Source organism: Temnothorax curvispinosus, unplaced genomic scaffold, assembly GCF_003070985.1.
Source record: "Temnothorax curvispinosus isolate PA1 unplaced genomic scaffold, ASM307098v1 QBEX01006326.1, whole genome shotgun sequence".
Classification (NCBI taxonomy): Eukaryota; Metazoa; Arthropoda; class Insecta; order Hymenoptera; family Formicidae; genus Temnothorax; species Temnothorax curvispinosus.
The window spans coordinates 1,354,969-1,375,935 of record NW_020216106.1 but is presented as its reverse complement, the minus strand read 5'-3'; the positions used below and the strand labels follow the sequence as shown (position 1 = coordinate 1,375,935).

At 41.6% G+C, this 20,967-nt stretch overlaps 2 protein-coding genes across 9 annotated transcripts in view; one reads left to right on the top strand and one right to left on the bottom strand.

Annotated features, from left to right (window-relative positions):
• Window positions 1-20,967, bottom strand: part of LOC112455765 — a 169,427-nt gene that overhangs the window by 77,099 nt on the left and 71,361 nt on the right. The gene's annotated exons all lie outside the window — the stretch shown is intronic.
• LOC112455763 overlaps window positions 1-20,967 on the top strand; it is a 90,370-nt gene that overhangs the window by 59,127 nt on the left and 10,276 nt on the right. The window contains exons 18-23 of one of the 2 annotated variants that reach the window (XM_025017912.1): window positions 4,411-4,510; window positions 5,303-6,603; window positions 6,691-7,289; window positions 14,951-15,995; window positions 17,544-17,648; window positions 18,085-18,210. In XM_025017912.1, coding sequence (XP_024873680.1) covers window positions 4,411-4,510; window positions 5,303-6,603; window positions 6,691-7,289; window positions 14,951-15,995; window positions 17,544-17,648; window positions 18,085-18,210 — 3,276 coding nt within the window. Of the gene's footprint in view, window positions 1-4,407; window positions 4,511-5,302; window positions 6,604-6,690; window positions 7,290-14,950; window positions 15,996-17,543; window positions 17,649-18,084; window positions 18,211-20,967 lie in introns of both variants that reach the window. The other variant, XM_025017911.1, reaches the window with a different exon arrangement.

The following is a 20,967-nucleotide window of genomic DNA, read 5'->3' as shown; positions in this document are numbered from 1 at the left end:
CGACATAAGCTCGCTGTAAGTGAAGCACGAGGAATATTTCGTCGGAAAATTATGAGACTCAACAACATATAAAAAGTTAAAAATAAATTTGGATAAAGACGACGTTAGAATAACAGCAATTAGACGACGATGAATCGGGATTCAAAGAAGAAATCTAAATCGTAATAAATCACAGAAATTTAAATCATAGTAAATCAATTATTGATTCGCATTAATAATATTATAAAAATGCTTGTATACGCCGTAATAAGAATTGCAGCGGACAAAACATTCTGAGATTGCACGAAAGTACATATCTTCCAAAGCTCGTCCTTTCTCCGCTTTTAAAGAAAGTGAGGAAAGAACTATTTGCGCAAACCTTTCGCGCTTTCTTGTTCAAACTTTACTATTACGCGAAGACACGATTCTTTGCACGTTCAACGGAGCATACGGCAGTACAATTATTACGTAAGTCGTTTGTTCTTATCGGGGCACCTGCGCCAGGTGCATTTATCATAACGGCCTTCTTCCTCGAGTATCTCTCGCGCTGTTATTCTTATTACCACAAGAAAAATTTCGTCAAATATTTTACGAACAACTAAACTCGTGGGAAAACGAGGCTCGACTTAACTGCGAGATTTATCGTGCGCATATTTTTTTTCTGAAATATAAATTTTCGCGTTATCTCCATAAAAGATAGAGAAATTGCTCCATGCCTGTTGATGTTAAATGTTTTGTGGGACTTCATAAAAATGCAATAATTATCATAACGTTATTGATGGATAATTGTATACCTCATATTTTCTTTTATAATTCTTATATTTTATATTTTTATATGCGACACAAAAATATGTGAAAATGTAACTTTTATTTGGCACAATAATTGAATGTACCAGAAAATCTTTAACTTCCTTCCCATTGTAATTTTTTAATCTATAATTATTTTTACAAGCGTTATATTTTTATAAACGTTTAAAATGTTCTATATAAAATGTTCTATTTAAAATATATGTAATTGTATATATAAAACATGTATATAAAATATTACGATTATACTTCTAACACAACATAAATAATTTTCTTTATCCCTATTATGCATTTTCTGTGACATACTAAGTGCACGTAAAATTAAATTCGTCTTCTTTTATATTAGAAATGCTTTCTATGTTCACTTTTCTCTATTTTTCCAAAGACAAGCATTTGCCTCATTTTACTGAAAGCATATAAAAGTTCAATTGAAAAACAAACAAGCTGTAGTCACGTTGACACGCTTCGTAGAATTTAGCGAGAATGCAGCGTGGTAAAAATTTATTGTCGAAAATATCATAAGTCACATGTAACTATCCAAACACACACACACACACACACGCATACGCATACACATACATATCTCTCTAATAATGACGTATCTTTTTCGTTTTTCAGAGCGAGGCGTAAACGCCGAAGCGGATGCGTTTTCCATGCGAGTTATACCTTTACTGCAGTTATCGACCAAAAAAACCAAACAGAAATAGAAAATAAAAGTTACCAACCATGATTGAGCACTATGTCCTCGTTTATGCCCATTTTAATTAATAACATTATTAATCCAAAAGAGCAAGGAGCGTACCAAATATAATTTTATGCGAGTTAAAAACGCAAAATCGAAGGAGAAGAGGGAATCAAGAAAGAAGAAGAAACGCATGTCCCGTCCTTCCGTTTGTTTATTCGGGACTTCTCCCTTTCGCCAATGTATGAGCTTAATAATTAATATGCATAAATTAATTAACACGATCGATATTTTATCGACGTGTTCCTTCAATGTTTCGCGTCAATGGCGCGTTTACGTGTTGCGTAAGGAAATTCTTACACAACTTACTAAAATCAAGCATGATTTTAAACAATGACAATTTTGTAATTTCTTCCTTGGCTCCTTGCCATTCTTGATGTATCCAAAATTCACGATCTTTATGAAATTGTATCACTAACTTTGTTATATTTGATCAGAAATATAGAAATATATTGAACGCACACATATGATATAAAAAGATGTTGATACGAATTATCACCAGATATTATTCTTGCAGCATTTTTTGCCATTGAAAGATTTTATTTTTTGATATTGCCATCTCACTGTAATGCCAATTGCAAAATCTTTAAATAATTCGATTTCTTTCTGCCACGTATAATCCAAACCGAGCTTTAAAATAAGTCTGTTTATTGATAAATAATTTTGTTGCTTAACGTTGATGGTTTCGAATTGGTTCATGCAAGTTTACTTTATCGGATCGACAGTTTCGTTGTCACACACTACGAGAGTTATTATTTTCGTAAGGCTATTGAAATAATATGGATGTTCCGTAATGCAACTGGTACTCAACACGAATCCGTCATTAGCGACGTCGTTAGTGACGTGTCGCAAACTGCATGAATTGGATGAGAATCTCGTGATAAAATATATCAAGTTCTATAGGTAAGTCTCCACATTTTTTTCCGGTAGGTTGCTCGCTCGTATAGAAAACATTATTATCATTTAAGTATACCTTACGTATCAATAACTGACAAGTAAAAACTTGTCGAGTTCCAAGAAATTAATCGATCTTCTAGCAAGCGCAGCAAATTCCGTCTCTCGATTTAAATGCTTTTGTGTAACAACTTTTTCCTTCTCGTTTTCGTCGCTTTATTCGGACGATTGGAGAATGTCGACTAATTCCTTTGCCATTCGAGCGGATTAATCGTCATTTGATACGTCGATCGAATTACTCGAATGGCTCGAAAGAAGTGAATCGAGTGACGAATAGCTACGTTACGTAACGATTAAATTTATATTGACAAGTTAAAAATCTACTTTCCTATACAAGAGCGATATAATGATCTAAACATGTAAAAAAATGCCGACATATATTATTTAAAGATATTTAACTTCTTTATTTTAACTTTAATTTATTTTCTACAATTTGCTAGATGACAAAATATTACTTTCTTGTTTATTTGACATTTTATCAAGAAAGAAGAATTAAAATAAAAAAAAATATATTGCTTTTTCTATACCTACACATGTGTGCATAAAACTAAAAATTTTAGATTTATCAAGTACATATATTTCTATATAGAATTTTTTCATACATTTTGCATAGAATTTTAATAATATTTTATGCACATATTACAATAATGCTACGATATATTTTTTATCATATATATTATTCATCAAACATTTGTGCAAACTTTTTTTATAAATTGTTTCGTACGTTAGAGAGAAAAATTATTTGCCGAATACGATCTCATAATGTAAAATTATTTATTCCTGGTTCCATTCAATTAATTAACGTATTTAATTGCATTTAGCGATGCTTTTTTAAATCTAATTTAGTTAAAAGCGCACGCAAATAAGTGCACACCTTCAGCAAATCGTATCTTGCCACTTTAGCTAGATCTTTCTCTAATGCATTGCCGCATAATTACAAACGTTTGTGATAGTATTAAAAAAAAAATGCACCAGTATCTCATTTCTGATATTAAATCCATATTGAATATTTAAGTCCATATCTTTGATATTAAGTAGGCGTATTATTGAATTTATATTTGATAAGTAGTTTCTTCTTTCTTAGAGCAGAAATCATTTTTCAGTTGTACAACGATACATTATATCGTCGGCGTCCGCGGATTTCTAGACAATCCTATTTGTATGGAACTATTTCCTTAATTGGATTATCGCGACAGCGAAGAGATTACGAAGCAAACGTATTGTTAAGCAACGCTTACGTCTTCGTGTATACCGCGACAATTCGTCTTATTTTTCCTTTGAAAAGTTTCTCGAGATTTATGCAAGTGGCGTTATATAAATATATACGGAATTCACACGATTATTGATTCCCATCGCGACGATCTGTATTTGCCGCATTTGCATTTGCTCACGTGTTTACCGTAGTGTGTTTTCGAAGTACCCATTCTCCAACGCAATTTAAATCTGAATACGTGGCACGCTCACTGCAGAATTATCTCCGCACAGATCAAAATTCGCGAAAATACATGCACATGCGATCTGATTAACATATTAATGCAGTTCAAATGCATACAAATGAAATTACGCTGTTTCAACACCGATCAACCGGCCGCGTCAATTTAAATTTCACGTCGCGGTCGGCTGTATTACCATAGATTGGCAGCTCCACAGAGATATTAAAAAGATTGTACGTTTTCCTCGATAAATATCGCGAATTTACACGAATGCGATGTTTGGAACTGCGAATAAAATTCACAAATTCACGCAATAGTCTCTTTACTATAATTGCGATTTGTTGCCAAATTGCAGCTTCTCTCTTTTCTTGCGCAAGCCAGCTCCCGTAAAATTTAACGCGAGATCTTAGAACAGTAATTGTCGACGTTTTGTACTAATGGTCTAACTCCTGTCTCTTTTTTGCTCGTTTTCTACGCTGCTCGATTCTGTAGCAGAAGGTGACGCCGAAGATCAAACGAAGCAAAAGTTTTCCCAATGAGAGCGAGACGACCGATCACATGGCCGAGCTGGAAGACTTGCTTTCTTCGAGATCAGGTACATTTTCTTCGTTCTATGTATTTAGTAAAAAGTGCAAGTCGAGACAATTCGAATCTGCTGCAACCAGATTGGTAGATTTAAGATATTTATCGCCGTAAAGCGATTATCCTGCCTTATAACTTCGCTCGTACATTTTTTATCGATCGCGCCTGCATCGCGTTCCAAAAGCAAGGCGTATAAATCACGCTCCATTCAATAACGAGTACATTCCGACTACATTCTAGCCGGTTTCATATATTCCTATTGTTCCGGAACGGGGATATGTCGCGCCTTGTTTCGCGAAACATACTATCGTGATTTCTATACGAGCGCTCCTTTCTTCGTCTGACAACGGCGGAATTTCCTTTCGCTCTATGCACGAAGATATATGTATACCTCTCGTCGTGGCAATTTGCCATTACCATTCAAGTCTGATGTACGAAAACCATCAATTTTGATCTCGCGATTAGACTAGACCTCCTCTATAGATAACGTACAAAAGCGCACTGCGCTCTGATATATCGCGAGGTAACATGCGATATCCTTTCACGCCAACTGCTTAAATAGTAAAAATAGATTTCAAAAAAATCATATCTATTTTTCAAAAGTCGAACAAAAATGTCGGTGTGATTCATCGATGCGACTCGTCGATGATAAAAATCGGAAAATTTACTGTGTCAAAAGCGATTAATTGGAATTCATTCAATCTTCGCGTATCTTCGAATCTCAAACGCCTCGATAAGAATCGTGTCAAGCGTTTATCAAAGATCTAGGGCGATCGCGTTCACGAATATGTCTCGCCGTACGCAGGGCTGACCGAAACCTCGACGAACAAACCGGAGATCGACGAGGACGAGGAGGAGGAAGAGGAGGATCACTGGAAGGACGCTTCTCCGCTGACGCCGATCTGCAGTCCGGCACGACGGCCCGCCAAACTCTATCATCGCGACAAACGATCGCCTACCAGATACGTTGATGTCGACAACGACGTCGAGATCATTCACGAATTCTATCCCACCACGTCCAAGACGATGCGCGAGGAGACGAGCATCGTGTCGTACGGCGGCACGATAATCGTGGAGACGACGAGGATACCCAGGCACGCCAAGGACGTGCCGACGAGGGTGGAAAAGGTAGCACCGAAGGTGAAATTAAAGAAGCAATCGTCCCTGGAGTTGGATCGCGTGCCTCCTGTTCAAGAAGAGCCGTCTTCCAGCGCGGAGGAAACGTCCAAGGTTACCGCGACAACGAGATCGGTGCGAGAGGCGGATCAGGAACGCAAGAAGAGTTTAAAGCGTCACAGCAGCGCGGAATCCGAAGGACGAACGTCCACGTCGAGGGAGACGCTGGAGAAGTCGGACACATCGTCGGAGAAGGGCGCCAAGAAGAAGGTCTTCACGGAGAAGGCAGACGGTAAAAAGCGATCGAGGAAATCGAGCAAGAAATCCGTCAAGGCCGAACAGAAGGTGGAGGAAGATTTGTCGAGGCGGAAACACGAAGGCGAGGAGTTTGCGAGGAAAGACGAGGAGACCTACCGACGATCGAGGGAGGAGAGGAAGAGCTTGAAGGAGCAGGAATGCATCGAGAGGGTGACGGAATTCCTGACGAGGCACAGCATTCCGTCTTATTCTGATGTAAATGTCGGCCTCGAAGCCGCGGAACCCTCCGTTCCCGAAGTCGTGGACGAGCAACTGGAGCAACGAGTCAAACGTCCATCGGCTATTAGCAAAGAAGGAGAGACCACAGGCCTCTCAACGACAATCGAAACGTCCGTCGCGTCCACAAAGAGGAGAGAGAGCCTGAAAAGTGTATCTGAGGTAATGGAGAAAACGAAGGATTCTCTGGGAGACTCAAAGCTCGCAAAGGACGCCAAGAGACTCTCGGAGAGCAAGAAGCAACGGCCAACTTTGGAAAGAACCGCGGCGGCCGTTTCAGAAGTTCGGCAACCCGAATCGACGGTTCAAGAACCCGCAAAACGACCGAGCTCGTTGAGGAAAAGGAGAGACTCCTTCTCCAGAGAATCCTCGAGGGAATCGTTGTTGGAGGAGAAAAAGGGTGTCAGGATTCAAGAGGACGTACAGGAGATCTTCTTCGACGATACGAGCGATCAGGTGAGTGGATCGTCGCGTATCCTAAAAGAATTCCATATATTTTGTTTTAAGCCGGTTTAATTTTCATGTGTAATTATCGCGTATCAGGTAACCGATCTGTTGCCGGAGGTCCACCTGGTGACTGCCAGAATCATCTCGGCGGAAGAGGCGTCGGCGCTTCGCTTTGAGGAGGCGGCCACCAGAATCAAGATCCACTCGCCGCCAGAAGTATATCTCGTTCCAGAGACGGTTAAAACAAAACTGACGCGGGCGCCGTCGCCGGAAGTCGTCGACGTCTCAACGTTGCAGCTGCCCGCCTTGGCGAAATCGACGTCGGAGAGTACTTTAGCGGAAGGCAGGCCCAGCTCCGACGAGGATCACAAAGTCTCCGTGAGAAATCTGAAGCCGGAGATCCTTTGGGATCTCTCGAAGGTCTCTGATAACGACGAAGAGGTCGAGGAGACGGGCGAGGACGGTAGAGACGTCAAGGAAAGGCGGCTCAGCAGAACCGGAAGCGAAGGCTCGAAGAGATTAGCTAAGCTTCAGAAACAGGAACAATTTCCTTTCAAAATCGGCAGCCTCGCGCAGCCAGACGAACCGGAACTGACGATCCTGCACGAAGGTCCGACAGAGAAAAGAGGAAGTGTCGGAGACGTTACGAGAAAGATTACAACGGAGAGCACGAAGGAAGATGATGGCATTTTAAGGTAAGACATTCCTTTGCTGCTTTCATAAATCTATCAGACACGTCAGAAAAGGTCACAGGAAACTCTGATATTTCTCTCAAATAGCAAGGAAAGTTCAATCGTTTAATTGTATAAAAGTTGTTTAATTTACTAATTATAAAGAAGATTGTTTTAGATGTAAATAAAGAAAAAAATGATGAACGAACGATTGTGCAGTAGCATAGAAAATTAGTTGATCTTATCGTGTATTGCCAATAATATATCGTCCTTTGTCATCGAGGAGAATATTTTGCATATTGTACGAAAACAAAATTATTTATCTTATAAAATATTCGATTACACCGGGAGGGAGGATTTCGGTCATCGCTCGCGTGGGCGAATGATCGATCGATCCCGCCACACGACGCGTGAAAAGAGGCAAAGGCAAACAAGTTTGTTTGCAGCATCGTAAATGCGGTCTGTCGATCGAATTATAAGTTCGAGCGACGTCGTTACCCGGGGCTTCGAATGTCGATTTGCAAACAATATTATTTACTCCCGTAGTTTGTCGCTCCCGATTAGGGTTGGATTACACGCATGGCCATAGAAACCCCGAAGTGCTCGTACAATTTACTGGAAAACTAGGTCACCGTTAATACGTCGGAATACTTTGCGCCCCGAAAAAATTCCAAGTATAGTCGAGCCACGCTGAAAAATTCATGATGATTACATTACGTCGCGTACACGATGTTAAATGTTGCTTTAATGTTGCTCGTATGTGTGTGGGACAAGGTCCGAAATTACGCGCCAAGTTTATGTTGCGTAAATAAAAAATTGCTATTCATATATATATATATAAATTTTTGCGAGATCTATTGTATATTAATACATCTCGTAACGTGACAGAAATAATGTAGAAGCTCGATTATCCAAACATAAATCTCATATTTATGACAAAACCGTCCAAAATATACAACAGAGAAGACAGAAAAAGAAAACTCGAACCACTTCTAATTTATAATTTATTGACATTAATTGAATTAATTGAACCAAAAAGAATATATTAAGTAAATCTACATCTCACATGAGAATTTCTATTTGCCAATTAATTTATTCATCCGCTTTCTATCTTGTTATGTTTAGAGAACGGGAAAAACAAGCGCTCCTTTTTAATTAGTCAAAAAGCAAAACGTAATCGGAAGCGACTTCCTTTAATTCTTCATCCAGCTTTTCTCCAGAAAACTTTTTCGCTGCCATTTACATTTACGATTTTACAAACTTCTCGCAGGATTGTGGGAGTTACACCCACGCAAGAAAGCACTTACCGTGGAGTGCTATTTTTTTTTATGAAGCGCTCGTATTCACATTGGGATCTCACGCGGCACACGCGAAGTTACGGTCCAAAGTTCGATGTGGTATTTATTTATTTTTTCCTATACGCCTGAAATAGTTCGGTTGTTTTTGCTGTATTTGTTTTTGCTACGCAATCAAGCAGATTTATTCGTTTTATACGCAGCAGATTTTTATCATCATCACACAGCTGCACTATGTGTGCGCGTAATCAATCTTGAAATTAGAAGTTTACGTAATTAAATTAAATTGCATTTATATAATACATGTCCGAAAGAGAGTCAATGGTGTAGTAATATCTACTACCATATATGTTCGAAAGATAAGCATCAGCACCTTTGAATACTTCATGATAGACCAGAAACAGCAAAGTAGAAAGAGACGAACAGAATCGGCCCTGCATTACAGACGAAATCGGACACCGGATGAGAACGTACACTGGTACACTCGATTCCGGGACGCAAAGTAGACGGGGGGAAAAATTCTGAAAGCTTAACCCAGAGTGACAGCGATGTCGAGGGGCGGCGAGGGAGGCGCAGGTCGAACAAAATATCAGGCCGAGCAGTAGAAAAGGGCGCAAAAGAGACCGGCATGGCACAATCGACGAAGTGGAGAGGGATAGCCGGAGTCAGCCAATGTCGAGCGCGAAGATACGTCGCGTAGATATGGGAAAGCCAAAGAGACGCAGTTGGAGAGACTGACTGACGTCGGGACGCTCTCGGAAAAGAGGGACAGAGACGGAGGCTGTGATGTAACAAGCTACGAGAGTAGCGAAAAGAGGTGAATGCAGCGGAACGGAGAGACGGGCGACCTCGGTTCCGAGGCACGGAGGACGGGTGAACGCGATGCATCCGGACAGATAATGCGGACTGCGAAGTAGAAAAAGACGACGGAGCTCAACCCGGCGGGGACAAACACGCGCGCGCACGATGTGGCATCGATGAGGATAAGAAGAGATAAAAGTGTCGTTACAAAAGAGCGACGGGGGGGACGTGGTGGAAATTGTAAAGGAGCAAAGACGGAGCGCGTTGCGCGACAGATAGAGAGGAGAGAGACGCGCGGAATTGCCGGTGGCTGTAGAAAGATAAGGCGTAAGGAAGTCAAAGTGGATGTGGTGGGCGGAGGGGGGAAAGACGGGAACTTCAGCGGTTAAAAAGAGGACGTGAGGTACAAAAGAAGCGGGAATAGCTGGTCGCGCGCGTATGGAGGAGGACGGATAAATGCGACGCGTAAGAAAAATACGGAGAGCCGAGTCGAAGCGTGTAACAAGCGCGAACGGGTATTGCAAGATATACATCAGAAATGAATGAGAGGGACCTCATATGTATGAGCGGAATCGTGTTCGTTATAAACGAGGCCACCGGTTTTCAAATTTTCTGTCGCCTTTCAACAACATTTCGCGAATAAACGAAGCGTATCTTTTTTCAATTAATTCACGTGAATCGTAATAAAGTTTTAATTTCGAGATTAATTACCAAAATGCGTAATATATCGAAAGTTCAAAATTTCAACTGCAAAAAAATACGCGACAATTACCTAAAAACTTTGACCTTAAAACAACTCCACTTTTGACAGAACACTACGTTACGTGACGTCGTGAAATATTGAAGCAACTCCAGCATGGATGTATGAATATGAAATACACGCGAAATACGTAATCGTGTTATTTCTCGAGAATTGACGAACAATTTGCGCTAATTGTATGACATCATTCTCTCTCGCTAGGCAATTAAGTTGTTCTCTACTAAGACGCTTTGATCGCATTCACGGCACTAACCGTTGCTCCACGTCTCAATATTCAGAACGTTATTCTAACGTCATCGATTGCATCATTTCGCCTGCACGTGACAACATTCGTAATACGTAATTGAAGCAGCGTCGTGTATCCGAATCCGAAGTAAATTCGAACTTCGTTATGCATTTTCTTAACGTCAGACTGCGATAAATCCGACCCTGCGAAGCAGAGCAACGTCTGATGGAGGGAGGAAAGACATTAGAGGAAAGGAGAACATATACAAACAACTCGCATGCATATACGTGTATATGCACACGGAATGGGATAACCCGCAAGAGAATATGTTTATTCTTAAGTTTCCTCGTGGTGCTTCTATTAAATATGCACTCATATACATGCATATACATGTTGAATACTGCGTCTGCGTATGTATTATGTACCTATGCACGTGGAGTTTCTGCAAAGGTCGCAAGTTATCACTTTAATTTGGCGAAGGGATAATCTTAATCTTTATAACGTTACTACTACTGCCATTTGAGCAGCGCTGTGCTGTGTTATATTACTTTCATTCGTTACATAATAACCAGTTTCCATCGAATAATTAGTCAGCCCTTGAACAAGAAGCTTTTGATAAAATAATTATGCTTACGTAATGATTCTGTATGAAGATTGAAAATGTATCATTGAATGGGCAGCGAGAGCCGCCATCATTCGCGTCAATAACGCTTACGTCGATTTTACATTACAGAGTCAAGTAATTTTTGCTGACACGTTAAAGAGAAATCAGTTTTTGACAATAATTAAAATTGAGGAAAATTGGGAGTGCTAAAGGTACTAATTGAAATTAAGGTTCTTCAATTTAGCTGACTAAAAATATTTTCGTCGTTCCGCGAAAAGTTACTGTTACCAATCCCGAGAAATTCCGCACCGTTCGACAATGAAGCTCGTCGTTTATCGAAAATTGACTCGGCAGATACGAGCCGTTCGGATTACTCCCCTGACTACATACGCCTACAACACACACATACACATATGCTTAAACACACACGCACATAAACGCGATGCATAACGAAGCGCGCACGTGCATATCCAAGCACGTACCTTACTGCCTACATTTCGGCGCGTGTATACACGTGAATCTCCCACGCTCGCCTTCGTAAGTCAGCAAATCCGTACGTGTTTCCGATATACACGCACACGCCGATTTCGATTTCGCTCAACCTCCGCAATACGAACTTTCAGCTATCTCATTGTCAGTCAGTGTATAGAGCGAACGACCGCGTAGTCGTACGCATTCAACACACATCCATACACTCTCATTTCTCGCGAATATATGCATTATATATGTATATGTTTATGTACCACCTTGTAAGTTTTTCCATACGCGCAGGTGTACATACATATTTTCACGTTTTGCTGCCGTACACATTCATTCCTCTTTCACACAATTAACAGACATATGTAACGTCTGTTACGTGTGTCTGTTAATGCACACGTCCGAAAGATATTTTTAGAAAATCTTGAAGCTTTCTGAATAAATGTTATTTTCTAAGAGACTTCTTTTTGGTATGTGTATGTGGTGTGTGAAGCTGTTTACATACTTTAAATGGACATCGCCTATTTAAATATAAAATGTCATGAGTAACCACATTTTGTAGATTTTATTATATTTTGAAAGATTACAAAAAATGTGCGTCATATGTTACATAAAAAATATATATATTATATATATCATACAAAATATATACATATACATATAATTTTTTATCTATTAACAATAATTGTAAGATTTTCGACAAGTAGACATCAATAATTTCAAAACGTCTTAATATCTCTTGCAAAAAACATATTGTGTTCTGTCTCTTTCTTTTTCTTCCATGTACATAACTTCTATACATATAAAGAGCGATGCACAAGGTGTCTCAGAAAATGTATGACAGTACTTATAAGACGAGATTATTTCATTAAAATAAAATAAAAAATAACTTTTTCTTATCAAAGTTGAAAACTAAATATAATTGATGAATTATTATTTATCATTAAAGATTGAAGAGTTTTAACGAATTAAGCTGCATGTGTGCATAATAAGCTTATAATCTCTTTCAATTAAACATAATATTGATTTATTTAAATTTTGGAGGTTAATAATATATAGTTATCAAAATGCCTCAATTTGAGAAAATTAGATAAAGATGATCTAAAATTATCAAAATTAAGGGAAAATCTTCAGAACTTTTTTAGGTTTAGGCGCGATTTAAAATTGCATTAAGACACAGACTTTTTAGCTCATCGACTTTCAACATAGATTTATTTTGTTCTACTTGCAGAAGAGCTTGAAAGTTTTCAATCCGTTTTTTAACATTCTTTCTGAGTAAAACATAGTTCCGTCTTTGGTTGGGCGATTCAGTTTCAAATGAATTTAGAGAATTCTCTTCTCTTCAAAAAATCGATAAAAAAGATCGCCTTATTGTCGTTACGTAATATCTCCAGAACACTTTGCATACGGGTTACGCACACAAGTCAACCCCGTGCGCACACGTGCACACGTGCTCAATGAGCGGTAGGTACAATGCACGCACCAGCTCATGTACGCACGTACGCAGAATCACTCCCTCACCGGCGCAGAGCGCGCGCACGCACCGAATACTCCGCGAGAGTATTCTACTCTCGCGAGTAGTCGTCCGCGCCTCGCGGCAGTCGGCGTTCGGCGTGCGTCCACGCTCGGCACGTTATCGTCGCGTTTGCGCGACCGTCTTACATTTGTGTGCGTGCACACATTATATGCGTGTTTACGTGTGTATGTCGCTTCGCGGACCATCGTGTACGTGTGCATGCGCTCCGTGACGAGAGTGTTATTTATTAGATCAGAGGAAGCCAGTTTGCAGTGACGCACGGAGTGCCGGTCGTCGGTGTGATACACGACAGTGAACACCTCGACTCGCGCGACGTAAGGAAGCGAAACGTCTCTCGAGGTACGGTGGAATTCTTTTCGCGTCGCGTTCTCCAACGAGATCCCCAAGTGTCCACTCGTACACTCACCCCTTTCTGCTCACGACACATACCCTTGAGAGCGACGATCCTCGAGAAGTGTTTGCGATCTGTCGGACAGACAAGACCGGAAGCGAGCGACAACGTCGTTTGGATAACGGAAGTTGGAGAACGTCGCGTAAGCGCCGTTCTTCGCGCGATAAAACGCGCGAGAAATGTTTGACGTAATTAATCTTAGCACCTTTCGCGCGTCACACATAATATATATATGAAAACGCCACGAGCAGGATTCCTCTCATCTCACGTTTAATTATGAATTCCATAGATGACGTTTATTCAAATTAGAGAATTATCGATACACGATCAGTTACGTAAAGATTCTCCAATCGCTCTTCGTAAAATTCGAGATATATATAGTTTTGCATAAATTAGATATTCTTCGCTGTATCAAGAAATTGATATGGAAGGACGCAACGTAACGAAATGCGTTAGGAAATTTTAAACGAGATTTCACACAAGTTTCCGCAACGTGAGAAATATCAGAGTTCGCTCGAGTTCATGGTTCGCATTTCAGACTTCGCTCTTTTTTGTTAAATATGTATCAAGCAGACGCGTAATACAGCGGCAAAGTCTGAAAATACGATTTCACGTTGATAATGGATACGATAGGAATCGAAGCGCGGTCCCCCGAAGCTCGAGAAAAATCTCCGGGATATTTTCAGTCGAGATATCATAACGTTCGGGAGATTTTCTGCTAAAAGCAAACACAGTGGTAGGTCTGTCACGTTCCGCGCGCGATTTATACTGTTCACGTGTGTACATATCGAAAATGTGCGCACGTACTGCATCGAGAATATCGTTCCAACACACGCAAACAATAAGCCCATCTATATTATCATCCGTTATACAATCCCCTCATTTCAATTGCATGCTACGAGAGACATTTGCGACGAGAGATAGCATGACGTGAAATTTTTATCCTTTTAATTGCATTTTTATTTTACAAAGCGCGTCAAAGGGGATAAAGAAACGGGAAAATATAAAATCCTTCGTGTTCTATTACCAATCGTGTTAATTATGTCAATATTAATCTTGCATTTGTACAAATATTCTCTTATCGAGCCAATTAAAAAAGATAATCATATTATTTATTTCTTATCATAAGCTGTCGTATCAGTATATTCATTTCTGATTAAATCCAATCATATTTTCACCAATAGTATCGCAAAAATGTTTTATATCGCCCGTATGATCACAACGAATATAAATAGCAAAATTATTTTAATTTTATTTTCACATTGTGAAGAGCGATAATTCCAGCGATAAAAATCGTTTTTTATTTATATCGAGTGTCGAGTATTCGACAGTAGCGAATGACCTCGGCAATCGGCCAGTCTTTTTATACCGCTGACTATTGCGCCGGCCGCTAACAAGCGAATCGTTGCAATTAAGAAAGCCGTTGCACGCAATTATCAGACGCCCAAGATTCGTTCACTGTCCGCGACGACTTTGTGTGCCGGCGTTTTTCTTTTGCCACGTATTAAAACGCTCGACACGAAGCCGTCGACTGACCGCGCGATCGCGGGTTTCGCTTCCGTTTTGTGACCTTTGGTTTTCCTGGTTTCTCAAGTGAGTTCCAAGTTCGACGCGAATCCAAGGGATCCATCCGCGTTCCAAAGGACTTCGCGACTCCTCGCGAAGTTGCTGACAGTGCGATTCCAGCGAAGGAAGCGCGTGATTATGAACAGACTCCTTCGAGAGAGAGACGCTCGCCGTTGGAGGAAGCGATTCTTAAGCACGAGGAGGATCTGATCTGCAAGGAGCATTCGCTCGAGTATCAGAGTCAAACGCTCGAGAGCCAATCGGACCATCTGTTTCACGAGGTATTCACTACCTCGGTGGAGGATTTGCTAACAACAGTGCCTGAGAGTTGGACCCGCGAAGTTTACGAGGAAAGTCTCGACGAGGTCGAGCAGAGCTTCAAGGAGACGCAGTACTCGCCTAAGGAGAAGCGTGATGTACAGACGCAGACTGTGCAGGAATCGAAGAGCACGCAGTGCAGCCCCGAACAAAGTGTGACAAGCCCGTGCGAGGAACCGCCCAGGATCAGCCCCTTCCACATCGGCCAGAGGTACTTCCAGAGTCCCAAACGGGAAGTGCAGACGCAGACTCAGGGCGAGAACAAGAGCGTCCAGTGCTCGTTGGACAATCTGGGTGATCTTACGAGAAGCGACGCCACGTTCTCGGATCAGGAGTCGAAGAGCATTCAGTGCATCCCGGAGGACATCTCCGCGAGATCGTCCGACAGGTCGAGGTCCTCATCTCGCGAGGACACCCTGCGCAGCCCGCGACGTGAGGCCGAGGTACAGACCTACCAGGAGTCGAAGGCGATCCAATGCAGCGACGACGAGCTGCTCGAGGCTGATCAAGCGTCGAGTGCCGATCGTCCGGAGCCCGCGCATCAAAGTAGACCAGCCAGCTCGCCCTCGTCGAGCTCGAGTTCGCCACGCAAGTTTCCGACTGTCGTCTTCGTGGAGGCCAAGGGGGACATGACCGTCACGCACAGGGAGCACGATGGCGACGTCACCTGGTCGAAGCATTGGGGTCCCGAGAGATTGGTCGAGATATACAGAGAGCCGAAGGCCAGCCTAGGGCTCAGCATTGTCGGTGGAAAGGTATGATATAGCGTTTAATGTTTAACAGACAATATACTGATCAGAGTATACTGATAGTATATTGTCATTACTTAGAAAAATTAAAGAGAAATATAAATCGATTTTTACAAAACTTAAATTAGACATTAAATAGCGTTTTCAATCATCTTTTTGTTAATATTTTCTAATTACGATATGTCGTATTTCTCTTGATACATTATCTATAATTGCTCTATGAGTATTGATCTAATTTACAACGTGAGTATCGCACGTGCTCGCGAGACTTATTTTTATAAATCCCCGAGATTCGATCGCAAAAGATAGATAATTCTGTGAATTATTAGTACGTTCTCGCGCGTGGTCGACCACAATTTTTCGTATTCCTTTTATTAGTGCGCAACGGATATAGCCGCGAGCAGACGAGAGCTGGCCCCCGTCGATATCGCCCTTGGTGTTTTATAGCTCGCTTTTAAAATCGGGAATGCTACGACGGAGTTATTGAAACATTCGGACAGAGTTGAAGTCGAAGTAGGTCGGGCCAGATGGCCACTAGTAAACGGACGTCTTAATGGATCTATCTCGCGCCGGATGATCTGTAACTTAATAATTCGGTCCGATAATTAATTTTGGATTTTAACAAGTAATAAACTGTCACGTGCACGCATTTATGACGGGCTTCAGGCGTGAGTGGGTTTAATAGATTTGACCCCGCGATCCCGCGAATTAATTCCTCATACGCGACGCGGGTTAAATGCTTTTTATTGATCGACATCGAGCGGTGCGGATCGGGAATGCTAGTTTGACGAATAGAATTTAATCAATTAATTCTTTATCAGATATGGGCTGCATGTGCATCGGTGAAGTGCATTAATGCGCAGTCAGATAGTTTCTCGACGTTAAACTGGCAAGAAGGCGTAATAGGATCATCGGCTTTAGTTTAAACCAATCCGTGGTTGTCTTAAAAGCTCTTCAAAATTATGTTTTACACAAATTATCGGAATACTGCGCATTCGGGTAACATATAACTCCGAATCCAATTAAACTATATAATTATTTGCTACCGCCAGTTACAAGGAGATAATTGATTTTGGGAAGGATTATAATCCACCGATACCTAAATAATGTAGCGATCGCGCAAAATAGAATTCGCCACTAATTAAATAGGGATACGTTTGTTTCTCTACTCGTGAACAGGGAAGAGAAACACACAATCGATTATTCGATACACAGACTGAATTGTGGTGTTAAATAATTGCTTTAATTCGATTAGCGCACGACGATGCGGCAACAAACCAATGGGAGATTAATGAGAATAAATGACCGGGGGAGAATCAAAGCGGGGAGGTTCGGAAATCACGGGGTTGGAATCTGTCTCAAATGACCAGTGCCTGGCGACATAACCCGGGAGTTAACAGAGTTGGGGACAGAGTCGTGGAGCGACGCTGATTAAATCTAACTGTGATTAAACTGTGAACTGTCAGCGGCTGAATCGACTAATCACGACTCTGTTGATCTTGCCGGTTAACGGGACTTAAACGAGCGGGCGTTAAACGACGATTCTTGTTTCAGGTCGATCTGCATAACGGCGGACCCAGCAAAACGCAGAACATTTCTGGGATATTCATAAAGAATGTCCTGCCGAACAGTCCGGCTGGTAGAACCGGTGGTCTCAAGGTAATGCGGTTTCCTCGAAACGATCCTCTTTACCGTCTACCGCGGAAATTGTATTACTTTATTCAAGTAGTCCCTAGGTTGCAAAAATATAAAAACTTTAATAAAGTTGGGAAGATAACTACGCGGTTTTTGCCTCAGTAAAGATTTTATCTCGGCAAAAATTCACATTTGTACGAATGTGCACGCGTTTCAGTTTAAACGGCACGGACAGCACTAGACGCGTTTCGGTCTATAAATTTTGTTTCCTAAAAATAAATTTATAAAATTTACTTTAATTTCGTGATTTTGATGCTACTGCCACATTTATCGTTTTCAGCTTGTGAATTTTGATTTAAGCAGCATTATGGATGTGTAAAAATTTAATCTACAATCGTCACGATGTATCTCGACTATGCATGGAATTGATTCGTTCTTTCGCGTACGCGCGTGCTTTCAGATTGGAGATAGAATAATTGAGGTGGACGGCGTCGACTTGCGGCACAGTACGCACGAGCGGGCAGTGGAAGTTATACAAGCCGCCGGAAATCCTGTCAGCCTCCTCGTCCAGTCCTTGGTGAATTTGGTAAGATCTTGATCCCGATCAGAAATATTGATGTTTCCGCTTTACCCGTTTTCTCGAGCTTGAGTTTATCGGCCAGCTTTAATGTTGTTACAAAAGTTTCTTGAACGCTGCTTCTCTTATCGTCCAAAGAGGACTTTCATCTTCCACCGATGTCCTCGATCTTTTCCATTACATTTGACAATTATGCGAGATGTAAGAGAGAAAGAGAGAGAGAGAATCTGACGATCTGGGAGAATATTAAGTTTCTTTTTCATGCGAATATCGCTATCTTCGTAAGAAAACTAATCATGGCCAGCGAAAATAAATATTCCTTTTGAAACGCGCTTCCTGTCCGCAAGTCTGTGTTATATTCCTATTGGAAGTACCTAAGCTTTATCCTGGCTCATGAAAAAGTATCTACATTCCTGAGGGGAATAAATTCATGACGCGCAGCTAAACCCTTTACAGCCGCTTAAATTTACGACGTTGCTTTACTTCAGTAATTCTCGTACACGTTGTTTTATAGTCTGTAACTTTTCACGATGTGCCCTTTTTTTACATTAAGCAATTTTTGCAAGAAATAATTTAAAATATAGATAACGTGCCAAGAGAAATAGGATTAATATTTTCAATCAAAGCTTATTGAGATGAGATGATATTAAAGCCTGATTCTCACTATCGGTCAAGTCCGGTCAAGGTCAGATCACGGTCCGGTCAAAGATCGTTGCCATATTAAATTCAACGCGTTTTCGAGTTTGCATTCACACTGCAGGTCACGGTCGACCGTCGCTCGGTAGTGTGAATGCAAACTCGAAAAAGCATTGAATTTAATGACAACGATCTTTGACTGGACCGTGATCGGACCGTGACTGGACCGTGACTTGACCGATAGTGAGAATCGACAAAGATATCACGTCAACTTTTACTTGTCGGATTACCTTGCAGTCAAATCTCTTGAAAATTACTGGGACGTTATTAATGTCCTTTTAATTAAATATCCGCTTAATATTAATTAATTTCGAATACATAAATTTAAAATTTCATAATCTACTTTCTATCTTACTGTCTCCGGTTCGCAATTATTACTTCTGACATTTCGCAATGTAATCTAAGGATTATTCCGCTCGCATTTAACGACAATCTACGCGCAAACGGAAAGTCAGATTTCACTTCGACCCTTCGGTAAGAGGGTCGCCATTATAAATCCACGCACCGCTGAGCTAACTCGATTTACAAGGCACGAAAGTTTCATCTTGCAATTAACTCGTGCCCGACGATCGATTTCGCTAACCGGACGTTAACGCCGTCATCGTAGTTCCACGCAGGGTTCGAAATTGAACTCCGTAATGTCGTTGAATGGCAGCAGCCCTAGGCGTTCCGCCGTTTAACGTCGCTCGCCTGCCTCCAAAGCATCGCCAATAGACACATTACGCGAAATTGGATGCGGGAGCGGCGCGACGCTGTGTGACGGTACTTGCGAAATGCAGTGATACCCAAGTAGACACACTCACGGAGCGTAACGCAAACAATCCTACCGCCCGGCGACATTTATTATCCTGCTGTACCATCGCGAGTTTTATCCGAGGTTTATCGTGAATGTTTATGTCCTCGAGCGCGAGATGCACCGGTTCGAGCTCTCTTGCGCCTTTTTTATATTGGTATCCTAAGATCGGATATGCACGTTCGAAATGACGCTGGCACCGATGTAAATTTAACATTGACGTCTCGGATTGTTGACGTGGACGCGCGCTCCTCCTCTACGCCCCGCTAACGTCTACGTAAATGTAGATTTCGCCCTCGCAGCGGCAGACGATAAATTCGAAGAGCGATGCGAGCGCAGTATCTCGAACGAGCTCGTATTCTCGACGGTAAAAATGTACAACGATCTGTCGCGACTCTGACACGACCTTCGCGTCTAGCGCGGTCCGAGCTCTAGGGACGGCTAAAAATTAACATTGAGCATCGACATGCATGTTGTTCAATAGCGTATTTATATTGGCGAAGCCTAATATAACTTCCTCCGCGCGATCATCGTCGATCATCGTCGTGTTATTTTTGGCTTCACCGAAGAGCACGAACTATTTTTTGATGCCTCGAAATTAGCTTGAAACGAACGTTGGGGAGAGACAAGTCAACTTCACTACCTGGTTTGTACGTTATCAAGTGCCGCTTCACCGTAGGTGTCCCTGTGATAACACCTGTTTGCCGCAGTCGCGACGGTTAGTGAAACGCACGGTTCGCGATTGGTGGTATCTGAAAACGACATCGACTTTTCCCGAAATTTCAATCAGCCGTGCGCTCGATCGATACTCTCGGAACCGCCGATGCGGGAAGAATGGCGATGCCGAGATACATACGCGATCGCGAATGAATTGGAGGACGGAGAGAGAAAGCAAGAAGGAGAAGAAGAGAAGGAGCGGTGAAGGCGCGAAAGAATAGGATGGAGAGAAGATAGGAGGAAAGAGCGAGAGAGATAAATAGAGAGGAAGAAAGAGAGAACATGAGAACCATTATTGGCGAACAGCTCTTGTTGCAGATGATGCACCTGGGTCGATCTTCCCAATAAATCTTTACAATGAGGGGCAGCGAGGGGAAGCAGGAAGAGAGAAAGAAAGAGAGAGAGAAAGAGAGACACGACGATGATGATATGTAAAGTCAGGACAAACGCGGAGAACAAGGGATGGGACGCTGGTATTGTAAAGACCTTAGCTAATGTCCGTGATCCACCGACTATATTAAAAGATGCAAGTTCCTCATCAATTAACTTGAATTAATTAA